This window comes from Mchenga conophoros, linkage group LG17, assembly GCF_057382185.1.
Source record: "Mchenga conophoros isolate Kocher_MC1m ecotype Shallow Benthic linkage group LG17, M_conophoros_male_GT1.1, whole genome shotgun sequence".
NCBI lineage: Eukaryota > Metazoa > Chordata > Actinopteri > Cichliformes > Cichlidae > Mchenga > Mchenga conophoros.
Genome location: NC_140542.1, coordinates 13,069,233 through 13,087,032, shown reverse-complemented (window position 1 = coordinate 13,087,032; position 17,800 = coordinate 13,069,233). Strand labels below are relative to the sequence as shown.

Genomic DNA, 17,800 nt, shown 5'->3' with positions numbered 1-17,800 from the left:
AGTGGTGTCAAGGTATTTCACATTGTAAGGTAAAGACCCTGCAATAATACAGAGACAGCCCAAACAATCACACGGCCCCCTATGAACAAGCACTTGGCAACAGCGGGAAGGAAAAACTCCCTTTTAACAGGAAGAAAGCTCCAGCAGAAACAGGCTCTGGGAGAGGAGACAGAATAAAAGACACACTGTGGAAGAGAGATTAACAATAACAATGATTTACGTGCAGAGTGGAGTATAAACACAAGAAATTATATGCTTTATCAAAAATGTTTTAAGCCTAATCTTAAAAACAGTGAGAATGTCTGTTTCTCAAATCTCAACTTGGAGCTGGTTTCACAGGAGGGGGACCTGACAGCTGAAACATCTGCTGGTTTTATGTTTTAATTGTCAGCCTAACTGTCAAGAAGTTTTCTCTTATATCTTTCTCTGGATGGTCATTTCTATATTTATCCAGAAACTATAATACAGTAAAAACATCTATATAATGCCTCACACTGCAGTGTTAGCTGTAGCGTGACACAAAGCGGTGCCTTACAATGCTCAGATTATTGTTTCTGTGATGAGTAATATGATATTCTGCAACAAAGTCATCAGGTACTTAGATACTTTTTTAAACAACCAGTCCATTAATGTTAAACAGGTCAGCACATTCTGCTGTTCCTTTTGTTGTGGTTAAGGTCACCTAGTGTGATGAGAGAAAAGACGGCTATTAGATTGTAGAAATATTTGCATTATTTTTTCTGGAGTGATACTAATGGCCTGGCTTCTTTTGGTAAAGCTGTTGCTTGAAGGTAAATCATAAAACCTATTGCTCAAGTCGTGGAGGGAATGCCACCAATATGAACTCGCAATGCAATAATATAGTGGGCTGCACAACTTCAGGATAAGCTGACTTCAAAAAGGTAACACTGTAATGGAACTAGTTACTTTTGCACTATGGTTAATTCCCTGAACCCTACATTCTGGCTACATTTACTTTCTCAGTTCCCATTTAATCAGTTTAGCAGTTAGGTATTTCACACCAGTGACTGACAGTACAGCCTTACCCTTGGACAGTGATAAAATATGCCGGGGGGGGGGGGGGGTGTTTTGCAGCTCAAAGCACCAGTTTCCCCCAAACAGCAGCCCTCCTGTGAGTGACACAGTGCACAGCCAGACGCCCCCTCAATGTGGCAGCGGCGGGGTCACGGCGGGCCCCGGGGGCCTGGGTAAACACTGGCCGATCCAGCCAACACATGCTCCACACTGGGTTGTGCAAGGCAGCCGTGGGACATCTGGCCACATCACAGCACTGCGTTCCTGCTTTATGAGCAACAACAGCCATAAGTTTGACTAGAATAGAAGTGGCAGAAGTAAACCCAGTGGCCCGCTGCAGAAAATGCTGACTGTGGGGAAGGGAGGCGAACGGCATGGGATAAAGCAAGACGGAGAAGGACAGGGGAAAGGAGTGTGTGTGGAAAGAATGGGAAGATAGAGGCAGAATGAGCGAAGCAGGCGAGAAAGCTGACCATGAACAAAAAGGCTCACAGTGTGTTCACAAGGAGAGCACCGAGTTTTGTCCTTATAAGGTTATTATGCATGTGTGTAAGAAAGGACGCGGCACAGGATGTTCACATAAATGTCTTTAATTCACAATTCAAAAGTCTCCATATTTTAGGCTTTAACAGATGGTTATGTTTGTCACCCGGAAGTGTATTTTAAAATGATGTCCATGGAATAACTATCTTCAGAGGTCTGAGCCAGAGGCAATTTTTTTTGTTTTTTGCTTCATTAATAACATTTTTCTTCAGCACTATTTATCCATCCGTCTTGCTCTCATTCAGCCAATTCCTTCTACTCACACAACACACCGTTTCAGTTTCAACAATATCAACTAATTCACCATTACAAGACCCCAGTGGTGAGCACGCCATCATTGCTGAACTGGCTGTAACCTACACCAGTTCCCACACTTATCTATCTGCGGTAACCCATTAGGGTTTACTGGATGACCCCCGACCTCGGTTGAGGTCGTGGCCAGGGCCTTCATTAGGGAATAAATCATAAACACCTGAGCAGCTGACCTGGGCATGGTGCTGGGGCTGCAGTCATGTGGTATTCATTTGGAGTCGCAGTGGCGTGTAAATCGCGTTAAACCAGTGCCTGCGACCCTCAGGACTCAGAGCACATATTAAAAATGCAACTACAACCCACTCACTATGTGTCAGAATGTGTGCAACAGTGTGTGTCAGGTGGTTAGGAAACCTGGCTGCACGGTGAATGAATATGGCTTTATATAGAGCATGTAATTCAAGCTTTTTACACAATCCAACAATGGCTCACCATCGGTTCTGCTGCCTTTTTGTTGGCCCAACATCTTACTTAGGTAAGAGGAGTGACGTCGTGTTTTTGATGTGACAATTGCTGTTAATCAATCAGCCATTTACTACAATACTGTTCTATATAAACTCAAGATGACTCTTTCAATATAAAGAAGGTAAACTATGAAAGTACAACTTTACTTTAGGACTATATTTTTTGGGGACTGAACATTGTTTACAGAAAACGCTACAAGGGATGCGGTACTGTATTGTGCAAAGGTCTTGAGCCAAATGTTCTTCATGTTTTGTTTTTCAGTTGGACTTTCTTGTCCTATTTTGTTTGAAACACGTAACAGACAACTTAGCAAAGAAACAAATTGAAATTGTATCTTTAGCCACTTTGTCGCCTTTCACAAAAACACAAATTCCAATTTCTTTAGCTGAATCTAAAGAAAAACTGACAGACATAAAATAGTATTTTTCCACCAACAGAGATCCTAAAGAGCCATTACGCTGAAGTGTGTGCAGGGTGTCCTTAAAAATTTGATGAAGCTGGGAAGCTGGGGGTCAAAAGAAGGACCTATCAGCAGGGTGGCTGTGAAGAAGCCACACTTAAGGAATGGAAACGTGAAAAGACTGAGGTTTGCCAAAAACTACACAGGAAATAGCCCCAAAATCAGTGGCAACAGGTCTGATGGAGTGATGAATCCAAATGTGAAATCTCTGATGAAATCTAAAGCAGGAAGTCATGAACGCATTTGATTGTCAACAACTTCAGATTTTCAGCATGACAATGATCCCAAACTCATTACCAATCCAGTTAAAGCTTACCTGGTTAGAACAAACACACAATGGTTGATTCTGTTCATTTGGACATAGCGTTTAGAGTGGGAAAAACGTTTCGTCACTCATCCGAGTGAGTTAAATTAGAGTTTTAATATAAATATTTATAGCAAGAACAGAACAAAAGACTACAAACTCTTTTTACCTTATTCATTGCATTCCATGTACATTTCTGCACATTTTAATAAAACACTGGACCCATTTCCCACTTTTTGAGAAAAAATACAAAGAAAGCTCAAAACTTTTGCACTGTAGTGGTGGATTGTGGTGCTTGTCACTTACCTCTCCTCGGACTTTCATGGTTAAAGAGGATCCCGTTGACAGCAAACATGTTGTAGGCCTCTCGGAAGTTCACCACAATCCAGTAGGCATAGAGTTTAGCAGCTCCTGAGGGCAGAGGGAAAAATAATCAGTATCAATTTTATATCAATTTAAATTAAATTTATGGAAGGAAATGTCACTTCAGGAAAACATAAAGCCATTTTTATTCTTTGGATACTTTTCTACACTTTATTTGCATAACAAGTCAGAATAAAAAGATATATAGAGTGAATCTTATAAACAGAGACCTGATCTCCTCTAAAAGACAAGCTACATTTCATGGAATACAACACGCATGGATCATATTTTGAAATCAAGAGCTTGAAGTGCAGATTCCTGCTGATTGAGTAAAAGCAGGCTTGTACAGAAAGTTCTCCCCATTTTCCTCCTCCCTTCTCCTACGACGAGTAGAAGAAACAAGGCAAATGAAGGGAGGAGCCTGTTGATTAAGCCATAGGTCAGGATGTACAACTGGAGGTGAAGGGAGGTCACCATGGTGACCACCGCCTCCCCTTCCTTGAGTCTAATTAATAAAGGTGCAGCCCTTCTTGAGATGGTATGCACCTCCCATGCAGCTTCAGACTGAGTGCTGACAGATGCGGAAAGTGTCAGTGAAGAGACCATTTAGACAACATAGAATATGAAAGACACACGTACGGCGTGTGTGTGTGTGTGTGTGTGTGTGTGTGTGTGTGTGTGTCCGTACGTTGCATGCATTGAAAGTCAGTGTTGAGTGCTGTGGATATAAAGGTGTCTTTGTTAAAACGAGAGCTACTCCAAGTCAGACGGCTGGCCTCGGGGTGTGTGTAGAGCTCAAACGCAGTCTAAGAACTGAAGCCCCCTCTATTCATTCACTCACACACATGCACACACATACACGCACTCCTAGAGAAAGAGAGAGAGTTCAAGAAAAAGTGGAGAAGAGGCATCAAGTAATCTCTGTTTGTATGCCCTTACAAGGCCAAGTACAAGTGTCTGACAAATGGTGAGAGGTAGAGAAAGTAAGGAAATCCTTGTGTGTGTTAATGTGGATGTCCATCTGCACATGAGTCTTACCGTAAGGTGAGCGGGGGTAAAAGGGAGTGGTCTCCTTCTGAGGGATCTCCTGGACTTTGCCATACAGCTCACTGGTGGATGCCTGGTAGAACTTGACACTGTTGGTGAGACCACATGTCTTTATGGCATCCAGGAGGCGCAGCGTGCCTACACCGTCCACATTAGCTGTGTACTCAGCCAAGTCAAAGGAGATCTTGAAAAGAGAGAGAAAGAGAAAGGAAAAATGACACGTCATTAAAGCAACTTAGTGGAAAAACTGCTTCTAATAGAAACTGATTTGCATTTTTGGTTGACTGTACAAAGGAGCTGTCAACTTTGGATATAATATTTGGGGTCAAGTCTTTTTTTTTAAATTTTTCGCCAGTGTGACCTTAGATTTATAACCGGAAAGATTTTCTTTTTTAATCAGTCAAACTTTGAAAAAGAAAATACCAGAGAAATACTTTTGTAACTCAGGTATACAACCAAAGAGGAAACTGTGACATAAACGTACACAACATCATATCACAGGTCACCCTTCATACACCATGACACCCATGCAGTGTTGTACTCCATCTCCCAGAATTCCTGTTTCCAATATGAAAAGCCAAAAGCAGGGGACTTAACAAAGACTTGGGGGGAAATTAAGTTTAAATTAGAAATGGCTGTGCGCATGCATGTTTCTGTGTGTGTGTGTGTGTGTGTGTATGTATGTGTGTGTGTGTGTGTGTGTGTGTGTGTGTGTGTGTGTGTGTGTGTGTGTGTGTGTGTGCCAGGTTGGCCTCAGGCTCCAAATCAAGCGTGATGGTTAAAAGCGTGCCAGTTAGTGGTCACCACACCTGGAGTGAGTGGCATGAGCCAGGTCTGTATGGAGGAAACGCTTTGGCCCTTTAGTGCTTTCACACCAGTGCTGCACACACGGCCGGATAAAGACCCCTTATTTAAAACGGGACCTCGGAACACTGGGCCTCTATTCCACTCACAGGGCATACACACTTACATATAGACACACTCACAGAAACACAAGCAGTGAGCAGGTTTGATCAGGTTCAATTACACTCCACAACTCAGTGTAATTACCTGTGACGCTTCACTCACGCTTTGACTTTGCATTCTGGCATTTGGTTATATTTACATCATTTAGAAGAAAAAGTGAGAGGACGCATACTGTACATTGTATAATGACATTTTCAGTTACCCTCGTTGACAAGGACATCAAGTGGACAGAATAATAGCAAAAACTGAAGCGTCAGATGGTCCAGTTCAATACTTTTCTCTTTGACACTGACAACAAAAGATGAATTTTATGATCATAACAACTTTAAGCCATTGTATGATATCCACTTTGCACAGAGGAATATTTGACTAAATACTGCAGTGTTTTTGTAGCCAACTACAGCTTGACCTTTATCAGTCTACAAATTTAACAAAAGCAGCCAGTGCTCAAAGCATTGGACACTTAAAAGCCTGGAAAAGTGTTACTTATGAGCCCTTTAAGAAATTACAAAACAAGCTCAACTCCTCGAAGCAACAAACAAAGAACTGAGTTTGCACAGTAGCATAAAAGAGCACAAAAAGACAGGGACATTATAAGAAAAAACATCTATATGAGACATAAGATTTAAGAGGGAAAAAGTTTTGAAACATTTTAAGCACTTTTCATGAGATCAGATTGGTGATTCCATGCATACAATTTTTATGTCCCAATGACAACTAAAATGAAATGAAATTCTATCAGGCAAAGTCTATTTACACCTACAGGCCACTCTTTCAAGGATGAGGATGTACACATCCTGGACAGGGAGGAACGCTGGTTTGAGCGCGGAGTCAAGGAGGCCATTTACATGAAAAGGCAAAGACCATCTCTGAATCGAAGAGAGGGCCTAAAGGTACATCTTTCACCATCTGCAAAGCTGTGATTGCAGCCATTCCCCAACTCTCTGTCAGTGGTACTTATGGCCATTGATCAGTGGTTGCTGATCAATAGTCATGACAATTTACATATTAATGATTAAGGAACTGACCTCACAGCCCATTGTTCATTCAGTGGTGCTAGTTTCAGCCATTGTGCAAATGTACTGTTTATAAGATTGGGGAAACCTGCAGTCAGGTGAGACTGAAGAAATCACTTGGATGAGTGACGTCCAGATGAACAGAATCAACCTTTTGGGGGTTGCTTCCAAATAAGTGCCCAGAGGCACTTTATGATGGCTGCTGAATAGTGAGACTTGGAACTAAAAGGACGTTCTGTGTTCAGATTCAGATTTGGATATGCAAAGCTCCCAGAAGAGCTGCTTTAGTGCAGAGAAAGAGTAAACGTTATGAAGAGCAATAGAGGGGCTTTCTTTGTAAATCTGGACAATCATAATGACGAGACAGATAAATATACTGAAAATATGAATCGGGAGCAAATCCAAGAAGATATCAAGACACTTTTACGGGGCTTCCCCTCCACCTTGGAGACTACACAAACACACAAAAATGAAAACTTAAGCACAACAAAAGGAATAAAAATGCAAAAGGGTAAATGATGTTAACGTGCACACCATAGAGAAGTACCTGCTCACACTACTTCGACCTTGTAAGCCATATTTTCTAAGACCTACTTTGTGTGCAAGGTTGTGGTGAGTGCGTGTGCACACACACACACACACACACACACACACACACACACACACACATACCTTGTATCAAAACCAGCTGAGAGGGGCAGGGTCCGGGATGCCTTGACAGCTTAAATCAAACAAATTGCCCTAATGCCTCCATTCTCTGTCATTATGTAAGGCACAGCCTGAGCGCTGATGCTTTAAAGGCCAGACGTTTGTGTACATTGCTATATGTGTGTGTGTTCTGTGGGGGGTGGGGGTAGGGGGTTGCTTCTGGGCCCCTCAGTCGACCTGGCAGATATTGTTCTTTCTGGGAAGCGAGCCAGGCCCTGTCAGCATTGGGGGTCCACAGCCAAACAAATATCCCGTTTAAAAAGCTTCTAACTGTCCAGGATATATTTGCAGTATTTGGTGGTTTCATTTCTTTCCTGCTCATACAAGGTTTGTTGAAATGTGTGCTTCAGACTCGGGAATGTGACTCCAGACGTGTAGGTGTGTGCGCACTCACGTATAACAGAGTGTTGGCGTGTGTCTTGACAGATGTATATGTATATGTATTTATATATATGAGCTACATTTATTCAGCCGTGGCCTTTCTGCATACCTGCAAGGCCTTATATACATACATATATACACAACAGTGGAGGAAGCATGTAAAGTTCCATTGTCCATTTACAAATCCAGGAACACATCCATCACTCAACAATTTAAAATAAAAATATCAATAACTTTGTATCATTTACTTAATTTTTTACACACATGGAGAATATAGATTTGAAATGTTAGTAGTTTTATATCATCACAACATTGTTCATTATTAGTACAATAGAATAAAAAATTTTAAAAAAGCAAACCACACTAAAGACCATACCAATTTGACATCACCTGGATAATTATATCAGGTTCAGAGTCACCTGATCCAGGCCCAACTATAAGAAGAAGTAGTAGTAGCAGTAATAGCAGTAGTAGTAGTGGTGGTGGTGGTGATGGTGGTGTTGTTGTTTCTGTGTGTGTATTTAAATAAAATGTAGGACATGGGGAGATTCACACACAATGTGTTTGGGTGGGTGATCTGTGCTGGCATGTTCATCATGCAAGCAATCACAAACTTACAGCGCTTTGATTGGCCCTTAGCATAAACTAGGCTAGATGCGTGTTACCAACTTTATCTATATTCAATAATCCACTTCTTTGTGACTTGACAAATGGCAGCTTTTCTACCATAATGCAAGTAATGTAATATACTGGCATTTAAACAAGGCTTTGTTCACTCAAAAGTGCTTTAACCATAACTTACATTTTAACCATACGCTGATGCAGCACTATAGTCTGTATACTTTAAAGACTTCATTTACCTCACCTCCATGATCACTTTAGAATCACCAAGTAACCTCATATCATATCTTTGGAAGCCGGATTATCTGGAGGAAACACAAATATATTATATTCCAGAGACAACAGTAAAAATAAGTGAAAGTCACCATGAGTGGACAGCATTCTCACACGCTGACAGTGTGATACATCGCTTCTAACTGCAAGCAACCAAATAAAGAAAATCACTGCAATGCCTTGGAGGTGGAGAGAACAGAGAGAAGGAGAGGCCGGTATGAAGCATGAGTGGAAAGAAGGAGAAACAGTAGAGAGAGAAAGTGTGTGTGTGCGTGCGTGCGTGTGTGTGTGTACATGGTGATAAATATGGGTGGGGGTTTGTGGAGAGAAACCACAATCAATTACACCTTTACTCATCACATTACAGGCCAACTGAAATTAGAGCAGTCGTGTGTTAACAGAGCAAAGACAAACAGGCTAAATTCCCTCCAGCAGAGGGAGAGGGAGAGGGAGAGGAAGAGGGAGAGGGAGAGAGAGTGACCATGTTCTGACAAACAGATCAATTACAGTGCTTTAAACTACCATCATCAGCTTTACGAAGCCACTACTCCATAGAAACATCCTTTTGCACGGAAACACAAAGTCTTGATGGAGTGCTTCTTCCTCTCAGTGTTTATAATAATAGCTGGTGGCTAATTTTAGCAATTGTTTCCCTCCATCCACAATCATTTTACATGTAAACAGTCCCCTCATTCTTACAGGCCAGTCTCAGTCCCCCTCTACCTTTTTCCCCATTATTAGCTGGATTATAGACCAGGCTGTTTGATATCATTCAGCTGCTTCTCCATAGAGGAACATACTCCAGTTGCACCATCTTGGACTGCTGCTGAAGGTAATTCTTCACCTAATGTGAAGATCCACTGTAACCTGAACCTGCAACCGTGGAATCGGTAAAAAACTGATTCATGTGCTTCTGCACTAAGCTCAGTGAGGCCGCTGAGCCCAATGCAGTCCAAGACAGCAGAGTTGGAGTTCATCCACAGGATAAGAAACTCTCTGGAGAAGCATGACATGTATTTTACTCCCACATAGTGCTAGGTAGATTAAATATTTAAACAGTGGCTATGGCTCAGGATGCAAAGCAGGTCATCTAGTAGTCAGGAGGTTGGTTCGATCCCCGACTGCTACAGTCCGGTCACTCTTTTTATAGCGCAAATGTCTGCACAAATACACCTATATAACAAAAAGTACTCGCCCTGCCTACTGTTTAAACAGCAGCATTTGTCCAATGGTCAAATTAGCTTCAAAGACACCTAATGACATGGATGAGTAAAGGCAGGAGTCAAAGTCTAGCTTCTCTTGAGCAGTTTGTTTCAGCTCTTAGCAGTTTCATTACCATTTCATTTGATTGTTTATTTCATTATCACCATTGGCACTTAAAGATGTAATGCTTACATCCTTAGAAATAAATACAGCAATATTGAAACTTTCTATGACCCAAGCAAAACTAGGGTTGTGACATCGTGTGTAAAGAGAAGAAAGCATGACAGATGAAGAACTGCAGTGGAACAAAATCGGGGGGGGAAAAAAAGCATCAAAGTGTTGGAGATATAAATCACTACTTCTGGTCAAAACTCCAGACTCCAGAAATTTATGATAATGATGGTGAAAAATCAACACTAATCTTCACAATAAATTGTTCAGTTGTCATTCAGACAGCACTGAAGTGGTGTTGTTGTATCATAAAATCATTTGAAATTACTGCACAGTTTTCCATGATTGCGTAATCTTGTGACGGTAGCCTAAGCTACTGTTGCTGTATGCGGCCCCAAACGCTCTCCAAACAGAGCCCTCATCATGTGTTGTGATAAAACTTGAGAGAAACGCCTCCACCTCTAGTCCTGTCTTTTTGTGCGACTCTGTCTGTGTATAAACACACACACCTGCTAGAAAAACAAAAGTGCTATTTTTTTCCCCCCTTTTCTCTGTGCCAATTCGCCTTTCCCCAAAACGTAGACACAATAGAGGTGAAAAATGCCGGGAGAGTAAGATACACAAAGTGAACAGCAAGAGACAAAGGCGCGGATGCATGGCATTGCATCATCAGGCTGGAACGTGTTCGCTCTTTGCTCTGCTGTTTTCTCTCAGGAAGATGATCAACGATCAGGTAAAACTACAGGTACGAGAACCTGTTATGGAAACCTCCAAAAGTAACGTGCTCACCGCTTGCAAACATGAGAATGTTAGTAATCCTCAAACAGCACAGTACAGACAAACATATCTACTTTATGCCAAGAATTCCCTTGTGACCAACATTTATGGGTTTAAGACTTAATTTAGACACACAGATCAAAGCTTTCAGCTTGTCTAAGTGCACCTGAAGGAAATACAAATACTGTGCATATTAATAGGGCCTTGGTTCAGCATGAGCTGCTAAAAAAAAAAAAAAAAGCATAGTTTGTATGCTTCACGTTGTTTACACAAGGTTTTTTTTTAGAAACGTTAGGAGGGAATCGAAGACAGAATAGAAAACATTTTTAAAAAGTGACGTAATTTAATACAAAACTGCAAAACTGAAATCGACATCTAATTTTATAGTGACATCTCCATATTAAATGGACTGGTTGTTATACAGTGCTTACCTGAGCACTCACAGCACGCCTCATTTATGCAACCACTTTTTTCTATGCCTAAGTGCTTTCTTTCTAACATTCACTCTCTGATGGAAACATTAGAGAGCAACTTGGAGTTTAGCATCTTGCTCAAGGATATTTGGCATACAGACTGGAACAGCCAGGGAACGAACCATCAACCTTTCGATTAGTAGATGACCTGCTCTACCTCCTGAGCTGCAGCCACCCCAAATACTGCTTTACATTTAGCAGTATTTCAATATTTTTCAGTATAAAAGCTCAAATGTTACTTCCATACCTGCAAAGACAGCTAATTTGCTCACTATTTTACAAACCAGGCATGGAGACCATTCATCTTCGGAATAAAAGTCGTTCCTTACAACCAAAACCAACAGGCAAACACACGGCACTTGTAAACTATGGGGGGGGGGGGGGGGGGGGGGGGGGGGATGAGCATTTTTCTCTCGAAAACCAGTCTGTAACTAATATACAGGTGAAGTCCCTAAATTAGTATCAAGCTTCTGGGGAAAAAAGGAACGCACTCCAAAAACAACTCTGCATGACAGCTGCTCTAAAGTATCAGTATCACAAGATGAAGAGCATAACTTGTTTCATTTGTAGCTGGTGATAAAGAGCGTTCATCAGGTTGAAAATGGCACGGCTCCAGTAAAGATGGAAAGAAAAGGGTTGGTGAAACTCGTTTTATGTTTTATGACAGCTTCCTTTCATGTGGAGAATGAATTGCACGAGCATGCTCTCAAAATAGATTTTATACCTCATTTACTCAGGTCCTTCTTTTATAGAACATGAGGTGTAGCACTGAAGTGTTGATCTACTTTACGAGTACTTAAGACATAATTGTAAGTACTTTAAAGAAAAAGCAATGTTCATATTAATTTTTCAAATCAGGCATCCGTACATGGCACGACATGCATTTACCCACTAATCCCCCATCCCACTGATGTTCACTCATCATTATGATCATATCTCAATCTCTACATTTTTCTGTCTAATTACAGGCGTCTTCTATTGAGTTGGTGCAATTGTTGCTGCAGCTATGGCAATGAACAAATACAAGTACACAGATCAGGTGGATGTGAAAGAGACAGATGGAGATGTGGGAGGGTGGCTAGAGCACGTGTGGACAGATACGTGCTGTGACAGCGTGTGTCAGGGCAGGTAGACTCTGAGTTGACGATTGACTGTCAAATTCAGGATTTATGCAGACGAGTCTGGAAAGTCCCAGTCTGCCTCGTGGCACTCCCATCTGCCTCTCTCTCGCTCCCCTTTCTCTCTGCATCGTTTTGTTTGGAAGCTATTGTTGCGAACAGGTGGTGGCCACGTTCACTCCGGCCTTCCGCCGGCATTAAAATACTCGAAATCTGAAGGGTATCGACACCAGAGCAATCAGCTTATGGTTTTATTAAGCTAGTTTTCACACACTGCCAAGACAAGAAACACGTAACCAAAATTTTCCCTGCATGTTAATAAACTACTGTAGTAACACTGGCAAGAATGCATCAGATGGCCTTTTACGATGCTGCACAGTGCTTTATCAAAAGAAGGACACATCGATCGATTCATCGTCACCATGATACTATGATAAGGACAAAGCATGACTTATGTATACTGAGAGTCTTAATTAGAAAAGTATTAACTAGTTGATTCAATCATGTAACCAACCTAAAAATGTCCATAGGATAAAACGTAACTTCAAGTGGACCTAATACCCTCATTTGCTGCTATATATATTGTTTTTGGGAGGCTTTGGAGTAGAGTTGGACACTACACCAACCTAAATTTTTGGCTACCGTCCAGTCATACAGCTTTAGACAAGATTTCTTGGTTCTCTTTTCGCACCCACATTCAGTTAGGGTTGAACACTCAGGGTTGGCCTTCGACGGCTTTGCTGTCAACAGAACGGTTTGAAAGTTCTGGAATAGAGCCACGAAGTTCCAGTTCCACCTTGGCTGTCTGTGAAATGGTAACAAGAGTGATGCCAGTGATACTGGCATCAAATTAGCTGCTATTTGAATACAAGTATTCAGACAGGTGTATTTACATACCCCATTCTTTTAGCATTGGATAAGAGTACATGTACAAGCAATGATAAAACGCACTTCATTCTACTTTTCCCCGAATATCGTGATCTGCCCTGCAGACATGTACCACCAATCAGTCACTCCTACCTTGCAAACATAAACATGCTCGTAAACATGGCAACAGACCTTACCACGGTCATGCCTGCGGGGCTTTGTGGAGTAATCACGACACACCGACACAAGAATACACAGGTCGAAACCATTTTGTCATAAGTGACAAATTTTTGCTGAGGATTTCACTAGAAGATACTGCAGGTGTAAGATCATATCTATACACCAACTACAGAAAATGAATTGACTGTGTGTGTGTGTGTGTGTGTGTGTGTGTGTGGGGGGGGGGGGGGGGGGGGGGATAAGTGAACACCAGGCTACTCCACTGACAACACTGGGTTTGAAAAGTTCCTGGCCTAAGTGAGCAACAACACCAATCCACCATTTAGTGATAATGTACACTGAGACATGGTGAGGAAATTGAAGGTGACGGAGAAATTGTTTCATGGTTTAAATCCATATACCAACTCTTTCCATGCAATATTATTGCTCTGGAAAGTTCTGGAGCTCCAAACTGATCTTCAGTGTCTTTGGGGGATTGCAGCAAAAGATATACATTAATAACAGCTGTTAAAATAGCTTTCTCTTTGCGCCTCTGTATAAGCATGTATAAAGCATACAGGTGTATGCTATATAATCTTCACTCTAAACTCACTCAAAGTCAGACCATGCAATACTCAGGAAAGCTGAAAAAACCCCAGAAGAGCTCCATCTCAAACTCTACAGGTCTCTAGATCTTAAATGTTAAAGTTGATGACAGTAAAATTACTAAAAGACTGAACGGGGACTGAATGGGATATTTGGAAGGGTTGCCAGGAGAAAAGCCTCAAGTTGCACGTGAACAAAACACAGGACTTCTGGAACGATGTTTGCTGGACACAAGGCCAAAGTGGAGATGTTCAGCCACAATTCAAAGCACCACATTTGGTGAAAACCAAACACATGATATAAATGCAAATACCACCTGTGAAACACAGTGATGGAGGCAGTGATGATTTGGCCTTGTCATTGAACTCCTCTGTATTGTATACCAAACTATTCTAGAGCTAAATGTCCGGCCGTCTGTTTGAGAGCGTGGTTTGATTGGAATCGGCTAATGCAAAACAATCCCAACTCAACGTAAAGACCTCAACTCAACTGAGATGGTGTCATGCAACCTTAAGGGAGCTGTGCATCAAAAAAAGGTCCATCCAAACCTTAATAAAGTTAAACAGTGCTGTGTAGACATGGCAGACTGATAAAGTCATGGAGAAAAAAAGGAAGTTCTACAAACTCCTGAATCGTGTGGTATATTTTTTCCACAGGACAATGTAGTTCTGTGTAAACATTTGTTTCTTTTGCGCTCTAACTACAGTTTTTGTCAAATAACACTAAAACTACATTCATCACAGAAAACATGGAAACTCCACACAGACAGGCGGTTCAAACACAAATCATTGCATATTTGTAATAAAATTACAAATAACCATATTTTCTACTAACTCACCAATAAACACTAGCTAATAACTAAACTATAACACGTTTTGTGACTTGTTTATAGCCCCCTGTTACATGAAGATGTATTGTATTGATTCACTTCAACTACATTTTTCCTAACTTTTCCGAACTCAAATTTACCTATCCTCACACCTCCCCTTTCGGGCCTTGTTTTGGGCCAGATGCATGAGCACTACTGTAGCTTTCTCTGCTCTAAATGTAGGTATTCATTTATCCATGGGCAAATGTAATTACATGCAATTATAAAACTGCATTTTACAACTTACTTTTTATTTCGCTATGTGAAGAATATATTAGTGGCTGAGCTGCAGTTGGGTGTTGCACACTGTGTTCAGACAAAACCTAATTGAAATTGTATAGTATTTACAGGGATACTTTTACTAGATTTGAGATATAAAGTTTAAAATTAAGACTTCTTTAGAGAAAAGGGTTTTTCCCTACATTTGATTATAATTGTGGATCTTTTTTGGATTAATTTGTGATGGATTTCTAGCATCTTCCATAACTGGAGATAAATGACTGATCACAAGTGTTTGAAGGCAGTCAAACCATTACACATGTACTTCTGTTATATATCTACTTGTATTACACATATTCCTTACGCCAAGTAAGACAGCTGAAAACCACTGAATCACAACAATATCCTAAATAACACATAACACCTCTCCTCCCTCCCCCTCTCTCTGTTACTCCTCACACTTTTTTATCAGCTGGCCAAGAGAAGATAACTTCAAAGTGAGCGGTCAGAAGAGAGGCAATGAAGGACCTCCCACACGTGAGACCCCCTGTCAGGACCAAACTGATCCTCTTTACACCTTCACCCTCCACCATTTCCCAGTGCTGTATCCCCCTCGAACTATCCCCTCCACTGATCAAGCTGCTGGGGCTGCTCCATTTGGCTGTAATCAGCACCCAACATCTTCTCTGATTAGAGAAAGCAGGGGTGGCGGGAAGTAAGACTTGACAAATCGGCACATTCTTCTGCAACTACTCTCCCTTTTCACCCCTCTTTATCCCCCCTCAATCCTCCTTTACCCCTCTCATAGACCCCATTTACACATGGCACCGCCCCCAGCCACCCCCGCCCATTCTGCACCACTAGCATGATGAATGCTATCCTTGTAAAGAGAGGAAGACACGTAGACACACACTTCTTCCCTGGTGTTGCCTGCATGATCCTGAAACAGAAGTGAAGTTTGGGGAGCACCCCCGCCCCCACCCTGCAGGTGCTACCTCTCTTAATTGCACACACAGACACACACTTGCACATCAATTTGAATGCAATCGCCACCATAACGGCACATTCCCATAAATACACTCCACAGCTGGCCACAATAACGTAGGCCAACACACTTTGGCGGCCCGTGGTAGCTGTCACTGTGCCATGTGACCAAAATGGAGCCCAGATTCTCATTCCATATTACGCCCGGCTTAAACAACCTCCCCTCTCTCTCATTCTGTCCCTCTACAGTCCTGCCCCACCTCAAACCCCAGTCAGTCTATCCTGGCCCACCCAGGGCCCCCTGGACAGAAGCAGCACAACAGCTGCGTGTGTGTGTTCCTGTGTGCATGTGTGTGCGCGTGTGTGTGTGTGATTGTGTCACAGAGACAGGAAAAAAAAAAAAAGCAGGACCCCAGCATTACATGGTGCCTACTGGTTATAAATAACTTCTTGTCTGCCTAGCAGACTCACTCAAAGTGACACTTGAGAGAGTTCTATGAGCTGTATGTTGTCCTGTCAGGTTTTATTGGCACTTGAGATGAGCACTAATGTATGACTAAGGAGATTAAACACAGGAAGGCTGGAAGCAATTAGCATGTTTACAGACACCTTGGTTACAAATAACTGAGTAACTATGCACTTTTTGAAAAAGAATTTCTCCTGAAGGAAGTCAGTTTCTTGGGCAGGTCTATTCATTTTCACTAAAGCAGCATCAAGTTTATTATTAAGAAGAAGAATAAAAAAAAGACTGACTGCCAAGACATTAGGATAAGATGCTGTATTTTTACTATTGAACTTTAACTACATCTCTCAGAAAAATGAAGGCTCAACTGCACATCCAAAACAAAACAAAGGATTTGATTTTTCTCATAGCTTCTGTGCTTTACACTGATGACGAATATATACCTTTCACGGTACAATGTTAGGCAATGATAAGAAAATGAAATATTGCGATAGAATATGGGTAAAACAGGCATGTGCAGTGCCTTTGTTTTCATAGGCACATGGCGAAAAAAAGCGACGGAGAATGAGAAGGGCGAAAGCGGATCGTTGAATGAAACAGATGAACCAGAATTGGTTTGTAAAAATAGTGCAATTTCAGTGGTGTGGAACTGGTTTGGTTTTCGCCCATCAGATTCACACCAAAGCAAAGTTTTTTGTAGAACAGCAAGCGGGCCGTCGTGGCGAAGGGAGGAAACACGACAAAGCTATTTCATCATTTGAAGCAGAAGCACTTGTTGGGGTACAACAACTAATAAATTTGTGGAGCTATAAAGTATTTTGTCAATTATATCGTCAGTTATATCATTATCGCAAATTTTCAAATATATATTGTGATAAATACTTTTGACCATATTGCCCTGCCTTAATGACCACTAACAGGTGACGTGAATAAGAGGGATTATCTCTTTGCGATAGCATCAGGACCACTGAGCAATGGCAGAAAATGGCCTTTTCTTTTAGATCACATGGATGGCCGGGTTCATATCTCTCACTTACCTGGGAAACACCTGTCACCAGGATGCACTATGAAAAGAAGGCAAGCCGGTGGTGGCAGTGTGATGCTTTGAGCAAATGTTCTGCTGGGAAATGCCATCCATGTAGATGTTACTTTGACACGTACCAGCTAGTGATGGGTCGTTCGCGAACGAAATGGCTCTTAGAGCCGACTCTTTGACGTGAACGACGCGAGCCGGTTCCTTATCGCGAGCCGTCACGTTTTTTGGTTTTTTTCCCCTCTTTCTCTCACCCTCTCTCTCTCGCACTTTTTTTCCGCTTAACTCTGCACGCGAGTCTTGTGCTTTATGCTGGGCAGAGGGGGGAGGGGCGGTAGTTACACTCAATAGTGCAGGAACAGAGC

At 41.7% G+C, this 17,800-nt stretch overlaps 1 protein-coding gene across 1 annotated transcript in view; it reads right to left on the bottom strand.

Annotated features, from left to right (window-relative positions):
• The window catches only part of gmds (GDP-mannose 4,6-dehydratase), a 198,178-nt gene that overhangs the window by 126,116 nt on the left and 54,262 nt on the right, over positions 1-17,800 (bottom strand). The window contains exons 5-6 of the mRNA XM_085252085.1: positions 4,521-4,713; positions 3,426-3,530 (exon numbers count right to left, since the gene is read on the bottom strand). Coding sequence (XP_085108211.1) covers positions 3,426-3,530; positions 4,521-4,713 — 298 coding nt within the window. The remainder of the gene's footprint in view (positions 1-3,425; positions 3,531-4,520; positions 4,714-17,800) is intronic.